Raw genomic sequence first — 7932 nt, 5'->3', positions numbered from 1 at the left:
CCAGTGGCTCACTGGCCCTCGCACACCTTCTAGCTTGGAATGTCAGAGTAGGCCTACAAGACCCTAAGTGCCTGGACATGTAGTTACTTAGATAGGCGCGAACGATTCAAGCCTAAGGATTGTTTTATTAGTATGCCAGAGTCAGTACTTATTGACTTGCATAACTTGGAACACCAAGTCTCGGCAGTTCAACACCTCCGTGCCAGCTACTACAATTCTAAGTTCAGGTCGAGCCGTTAGAACTGCACCCTCTGAGTATTCCCTTCTTGAGAAAGTCAAAATAAAATGCCGACAATCGCTTTCCACATGCGGTTCTCATTCGACCGCTCCCTCGCCAAATTCGAGCTCGACAGGGAGAGCCTCCTCCGTACGCTGCAGGACAAGACGACCATACCACTGGATGGTCTGGCCAGCGGTGCTGTCATCTTCAGGCCCCTCGAACCCGTGCCGCAGGTCCTCCTCATCCAGCGGGCTCCGACGGATTCCATGCCGCTCAAGTGGGAAGTGCCTGGCGGAGCCGTCAACAAGGGAGAGGACGCCATGCTCGGGGCATCTCGGGAGGTCGGCGAGGAGACGGGCTTGATTGTGGGCCGCATGGACGCTCTGATAGCCCATGAGGGAGGGGCGGATGACGAGCTGGACGGGGGCTACATATTTCGTACCACCAGGGGAAAGACGATTATCAAGTTTACCTTTGCGGCTCAGCTAGAGTCGCATAGAGACCCCGTCCGGCTAGATCCGAAAGAGCATGTGGATTATGTCTGGGCCACGGAGGAAGAGTGTCGTGCGAGGCGGGTGAAAAGGAAAGGCGGCGCGCCTGGGGGAAAGGAGGAGGATAGTGTGGTCGAGATTGATTTCACAACGCCTGCGCAGGAGGCTGCCGTGTTGAGAGCGTTCGAATGGCGCAAGAGCGTCAAGCGTTCATGATGCGAGCGATGGGGCCGTGCGGCCTGGCAGACAGGATAGAGCGGCAATAGAATCAGAAGGACAGTCTCACGTTGATTGTGAGGCCATGTGCCAATTTCCTTGACAAGATGTGCAGGAGAAGAGATAGAGAGGTAAGAAACTGGATAGATGTGGAATGGCAGCATACCTTCTCAAGTAACAAGATTTCAGCGCGTACATCTGAAATCTTGTTACTTGAGATCAATCATTTACCTTGTGCTAATAGTTTGGAATAGTCTGGTCTGTGATAGATTGATCAACTTCCTACGGCCTTGCTTGCAAGCATCGAAATCTCAAGATTGAGGTCTTTGGCAATGGAGCAGCTGTGTGCTATCACTCTCTGCTGTTGCTGATGCCTGCACATCTTTTAGTGGACGGGTGACCGCCTAAGACGCGGTACGGGTTACGTGGGTGGGGCCTACACTGTACCATAATAGTAGTCAGACGCGCCTAAGCCTGTGAAAGCGCCCGCCCCTCCACTACACTGCAATTGAGTTATCAGACCAAAACAAAGACAACAACAACCCCCGACTCTCCGACCTCCCTCGACTCTCGATTCGAGCCTGGACTGTGCTCTCTCCTCCTTCCTCTCCTCACATACCCGAGAGGGTGCACCACAGGCCATGAGGAAGCCATGGAGTCCCCACCACCCTCCTCAGACCTCGACTTTGCCGAATTCTTCGACCCGTCCAAGCCATTACAAGGCATTGTGGTATGCTGCACCAGCATTCCCGCTCATGAGCGTGTAAGTGATGCGAAGACCCGCCCCAAAACATCACGCTGGCTCCTGTGTCGAGATTTCCCTCCTACCAGACCTTCAAGTTGCCAGGTGCTAACTCTCGCACGGTCCAGACCGACCTGGGCAACAAGGTCGCAGAGCTCGGAGGCCGCCACGAATACGATCTGACCCCCAAAACCACACACCTCGTCGTTGGCGAGTACGAGACGACCAAGTACCGACATGTCGCCAAGCAGCGACCCGATATCAGGCCAATGGCCATAGGCTGGATCGATGCCGTGCGGAATCTCTGGGTGAGGGATGACCCCATCGAGTTCAAAGCGCTGGAGAACCAATGGGCCCTCAAGACGTTCGAGACCCGAGGCGAGATCCCCCAGGACGCTGATGACGAGGATGGTCCGGGCAACAAGCTCAAATGCTGTGTCAGTGGCTTGTTGGAGGGTATGTCTTATTCCTCTTTTTCCCTTTTTCTTTTTCTTCCGCACGTATGGAAAATGAGGAACTTGTAGACTGACGTACACACCCACCCGCTTTGCAGAAGAACGCTCCGAGATTATTGCCAAGATCAAGGCCAACGGCGGTAAATATACGGGCAACCTTGACAAGTCCTGCACCCACCTTATCGTACGCGAACCGACGGGAAAGAAATACTCTGCTGCCAGGAGGTGGGGCCAACATATCGTCACCAAGAAATGGGTCGAGGACAGCATCGAGCGCGGCATGATTCTCGACGAGGCATGTTACGATCCTCATCTGCCCGAAGAAGAAATTGGCAAGGGCGCATGGGTCAAGCGGGATGTCCGTCGAAAGTCGCTGGGCAAGCGTCTGCGAGAGGCCGCCGAGGGGCAGGAAGGCGGTGGCAGGCGGAAGTTGAGGAAGACTGCCAGCATGAAACTGAACAGCCAGAGGGACAACATGTGGGGGGAGATTCTCGGCCAACAGCCCTCCCTCGACCAGTCTGCGGCCTCGCTCCCAGCCGAAGTGCCAACCCAACCTCTCCCCGGCGACTCCATGTTGCGACAGCCCAGTGCGTCGATCTCGCGTGCTGGCGTGGTCAAGGACTCTATTGGAGGAGTGGATGAAGGGGTGGATGACGTCTTTGCTTCTTGTTCCTTCTACATCTACGAGTTCCCTCCGGCACACGTCGACGTCATCGTTCCCTTCATCACTTCGCGAGGGGGCGAGGTTGTGGCATCTCTAGGCGAGCTACGACCGGTCAAGGGTGTGCGGCGCTGCTTTGTTGTCGTGCCGCAGCAGTCTGACCCCAAGACTCACCCACCGCTGTTGGATGGAGTAGACGTCATCACTGAGTTCTTCATCGAGAAATGCGTCTATAAAAAGGGTACGACCTTGCCAGACCCACGGGCACATGTCATTGGCAGGCCGTTTCCCGTCTTTCCCCTCGGCGGCTTTGACCAGCTCTCAATAGCCACCAGCGGCTTTCTGGACATCGAGCTCAACCAGGTAGAGAAGGTGGTTCGTCAGCTAGGAGCGCGGTATGAGGAGCGCTTCACTGCGCAATGTTCTGTGCTGGTCTGCACTTCCTTGGCCGGCGCGAGGAGACAGAAGCTCCAGCTAGCCCTCTCGTGGGGGGTGTCTATCGTCAAAGCGGAGTGGCTGTGGGATTGTATAACACGGGGCCAAAAGCTGGCAACAGATGACTACTTGTTCCCAGAGCTGAAGTCTAGAGCAACTGACAGAAGTCGGTTATCTAAGCCTTTCAACAGGTCAAAGTCGGTCTCGGATATGCCAAAGAAAAACACTTCTCAGCCCCTGACATCACGCACCGTTTCTCTGGCACGAAACACATTGGCTGGTCCGGACATGTCAGCCTTCGATACCACACCGCTTGTGGCCACGGAGCCTCCTCGTCCTGGGTCTCATGCAGACAATTTGGTCAAGAACTCGAATCTCACCTCCGAATTCGAGACAGCCCCAACGCACCAGCCTGAGGAGGACATGGATACTCAGCATCTGCCGCCGCTACCTGAATCGAGGCGCGGATCTCACGCCCTGGTGGAGAAATCCGCAAATGACCTCAACAAGAACTCTATCAGGGAGCGGCCTCCTTCACAACCCTCCCGCAAGCCACTCGCACGCATCCGCAGCGAGGTGTGCGACTCCGAAGCCGGTGACGATGATGAGTTGGACACTCCCTATGGCGATACCGAGGGTACTGCCTCTGAGTATACGACGGTCCAAAAGTCAGTCGAGGTTGGGAAATGCCGTATTGAGCAAGAGAAGGCTGAAAAGGCCGCAGCCGAGCACCAGGCCCTCTCGAACAGACTCACCTCCCTCTTAGCGGGCACTGCTACCAATGCTGGCGGCAGTAGCCTCGAGGGAAGTGTTCAAAGCATCAGCGCCGAGTCTGCTGCTGCCGCACCCCTACCGGCCAGGCGTAGGCGCAAAATCATCGGCCGTGTGATCAGCAACGCCTCTGTCGTATCCAACGGTAGCGAGGGGTCGTCGACCGGCGCCCGCGGGCCCATGGGGCGCACCCACTCTGTAGTGCTTCACGAGGACGACTCGCCTGGCGAGGAGGAGCCGGCAGCTGCTGGGCCCACGGCCACGCAGCTCCAGTACGACGACCCAGAGGCGACGCGGAACAAGCAGCGGCTCATGAGCAGGATGCTCGGGCAACGAGGCAGCCCTGATGCTGGTGAAACAAAGCCGGCTGCTGAGGGCGGGATCTTCATGGACGCTATGAGGTTTGAGCAGACAACTGCAGCGTCTGGCAGGAATGCGGGTGGTCGAAGCATGCGTCGTCGTTGATTAATGTGGGGTCATTGGTTTCCTTGCTCTTTGCTGTTGCTACTGCCGAGGAGGGGATGAATGATGTCTCTCTGCTCGGAGCCATGCGATAGGAATTCTTAGCCTGGGCGTTGAGGAAATTTTTTATATATCACGTTGGATTGTGGCCGTTTGCCATCCATAGGTCTCGCAGTATTACTTGAACTTCCCCGTCCGCTAGAGCTTACTTGTTTGAAGGCAATGATCGTATTCTTACACCACGCAGAGACAAGAAGATCATGAAATAGACTGGTTTTGCTCATCTCGACATCCATTGGCATTTAGGGGTATGGGGGTATAAATATGCAAAGTGACAAAATACAGTTTCCAACGACACATTTGAAGCGTATCCCAAGATTAAAAAAGACAGTAGGGACGGATGGCATGATATGGCGCATCTCTCTCCTCGCCATGCTGTCGCCTCCCCCTGTCTCTTCCTCCTTTCTCATCAATGCTTTGTTCTTCTGTACCTTATCTGACGCCGGTCCTGCCGGGCTATAATCCTGTCGGAAGTGCCGTGGTATAACCGCTCATGTTCTTCAATGTGCCCAATCTCTCAGTAGCATGTGATGTGATATTCCTTTCAACCAAGAAAAGCCCAATGATCCTTGTACAAATGAAAATTGGATGGAGAAAAGCAAGAGAAAGATAAAAGCAGAACAGGCAAACAGCTGCCGTGGCTGCCTCAAAATCCACCGGCTGCTTCCGTCAAGACGCCTAGCAGCGTTGCGGCGGCCCCGCCCACACCGACGGCGCCGAGTGTCTCGCCCCACACGCTCTTCTTGGCACGGCGCCTCTCTGAGCGCCCGTTGTCGTCTCTGTCGCGGTGGCGTGTGGAGTGCGTGGAGGAATGATGGTGTTCTCGACCATCCCGGTCGCGGTCACGGTGCCTTTCACGGTCTCGTTCCCTCTCACGATCTCTCTCACCTCGGTCACGTTCTCTACGGTCGCGATCGCCACGATCCCTCTCGCGATCCCGGCGGCGATCTCCGTCCCGCTCGGCGGCGCGTCTCCGCTCCCTGCGCTCCCTGCGCTCCCGCTCGCGGTCGAGCTCGCCTGGTGACATCTCCCGCGGGCCATCCTCGTCAAAGCGTACATGGTTCTTGTTTTGGTTTTTAAGGATAGGCTTGGGGACGACCGTCGAAGAGGGGGAACCCTTCTCTAGGGGAGGTGGGACGATGACAGGGTAGAGTCTCTTGCTCCGCTCGTTCTTATGAGAACCGTCATTGCTGTCGTATACGTCCTCCAGGGCCGGCTCCTCTTGGATGACCGAGTCACGTCTGTCCCGACGCCGTCGTCGGACATCCCGTGGGATGTACTTGTCCGTGTTGGAGCCCGAGCTTCTCCTCTCATGTGTACGAGAGTGTTGGTAGTCCGACTCGCTGTCGCTGCTCGAATCGGACTCGTCCCAGATGGTGTCCGACGAGACGCTCTCGTCGTCTGTCGTGTCGGAGTGACGCGGGGACTTCTTTCCGTTGCCTTCGGCTCGCTTCCTGTCGAGTAAGCTGGCAGTAGGCACCGGCCGTGCTGGTCTAGAGGCCGAGTCGCCACGAGCTCTGTTAGACCGAATCTCAGCCGACTTCCGTGCAAGGCTTGCAATCTTCTCCTTGCTCAGCACGCCGAGCACAGCAACAAAGTCAGGACGAGCCTCGTAGCGAAGGCCAGCCCTGTCGAGGACCTCGGGAGACACAAGCGTGCGTTTGATGCGCGTCCAGGTGGCGTCGAGGGGGATCTCGGCACCCGTGCTGTCTGGGCCCAGACGGCGACGGCGCTGAGGCGTTGGCTCATCTGTAGGTGGAGGTGCAGGAGAGCCATATGCGGTAGGGGGTGCCGAAAAAGAGACAGAGGCAGTAACTGGGTCCTCGATCGAGTACCGAGGGGGAGGTGTCATCATAGAAGGGGATACAGGACTGGCCCCGTAGGCAGACGCCGAGTCTGCCAGGGGTGGGACATATCGCGGCGACGTCCCGAGAGGCTGTGTCGCTGGTTTCAACTCCGGAGAAAGACCAGACTTGCCTTGGTAGGTCAGAGGTGGTGGTGGTGGTGGCAGATAGCGGCTCGCCGGCGACGACCCCGGCGAAACACCAAAACCTGGTGCCGGATGCAGCACCGGGGAGGAAGAGGAGGAGGAGGAGTGAAGCCTCCCTACCGGGACGGCGAGGGTATCAACACTACGCTGGTCGCAATCCATAAGGTCTCGGGTCGAAATGAGAGCGAGCTGTTGCGTGCTGGCCAGGTCCGTATCGGATGCAGAGTCGGATGAAGACCTGTCCCAGGGTAGCAGCACCGGCATGCCTGGAGGCGCCGGTGGTTCAGAGTTATATTGTGCCGCTGTACGAGTGTGGTTCCCGTTGTTGCTGTTGTTGTGGGGACTAAGCTCCGGCTGTGGCCGTCCGAGCTTGACGCCAGGTGCGAATTTCTCATTGTCCAGCGTGGGCGAGACCAATTCCTTGACTGACATGGTGTCGCCACGTGAAGAGGAATGGCGAGGGATCGCCACTGGCGGTGGCAGGGTCGAGGGCCCGTATTGCTGGTGAGACCCATATGCAGACGCTGCTGGCGTGTCGGGATAGGACCAGCACTGCTGCTGCTGGGGTGCATATGCAGACCCGCCGCTGGCGTGGTCCAGCAGACCACGAACCGATGGTGGATTTTCGTCTACGGAGCCGTTGGCTTCCAGTTCCCGTATGTATGCACGTAGCACTTCCTATGAGGTATGTGTCAGTGGGGGGATGCCCCAGTTCAGAGGCGGCCGGCAATTAATCTCTCTTCTTTCCCTGGATCGCCAATGCAATGCTGTAGTAGTATGACATTCTTGGCTGGCTCTGGCCACGCCGTGTGTGCTACGCTGACACGCATGACTAGGGGCGGCTGGGGAGCGAGGAAAATCCGTTCATTGAGACATGCAGGTGGTGAGGTGGTTTGGACAATCGGCCAAGCAAAAGTCCACCAGAAAAAGAAAACAAGAGATTAAATCTCACCTTGTGTTTCCGCAAAACATCGCTGGAGAAGCCCTCCTTGACCAGCTCGGCCCAGAACTGCTGCCACATCTCCTCTTCGTTGTTGTCGTCGACGGCATCGGCCGTGTTTTTGGCCACGGCCCTCCGATGGAAGATGCGCGCGGCGACAGCGTCAACCTTGTCTTTGATGGAGTTCTGCTGTTGGCTGTCCGTGTGGTCCAGATCTACAGGGCGTGGCTGCCGCGCTGGGTTGTGCAGCTGCACGGTGTCGAGGAAGATGTCAATGTGCGTCTTCTGATTCGACAGCTTGGTCCGGATCAGCTGCAGCATTTCCCTCTCCCTGTCCTCGAGCCTCCTCTCGCCATGGTCCGCGCGGTATGCGCTGTCCTCGATGCCGTCATCGTCGGGAGCAGACCCATACTTTGTGAGGATCGTGTCCAGCTGTTTCAGAGTGAAGTCAGTGTCCTCGACGATCGGGGCCAGCTGGCGGGCGTAGAC

At 57.0% G+C, this 7932-nt stretch overlaps 1 protein-coding gene across 1 annotated transcript; it reads left to right on the top strand.

The window, feature by feature from the left end:
- Window positions 1-285: 285 nt before the first annotated feature.
- M406DRAFT_336230 (uncharacterized protein) lies at window positions 286-4460 on the top strand (the record flags this gene model as incomplete). Its single annotated transcript, XM_040921123.1, has 5 exons — window positions 286-784; window positions 1566-1690; window positions 1798-2125; window positions 2223-4343; window positions 4423-4460. The coding sequence occupies 5 exons, from the start codon at window positions 286-288 to the stop codon at window positions 4458-4460; spliced, it is 3111 nt and encodes a 1036-aa protein (XP_040781540.1).
- Window positions 4461-7932: the final 3472 nt, after the last annotated feature.

Source organism: Cryphonectria parasitica, assembly GCF_011745365.1.
Source record: "Cryphonectria parasitica EP155 unplaced genomic scaffold M406scaffold_1, whole genome shotgun sequence".
Classification (NCBI taxonomy): Eukaryota; Fungi; Ascomycota; class Sordariomycetes; order Diaporthales; family Cryphonectriaceae; genus Cryphonectria; species Cryphonectria parasitica.
This window is presented reverse-complemented; position numbering and strand designations above follow the sequence as displayed.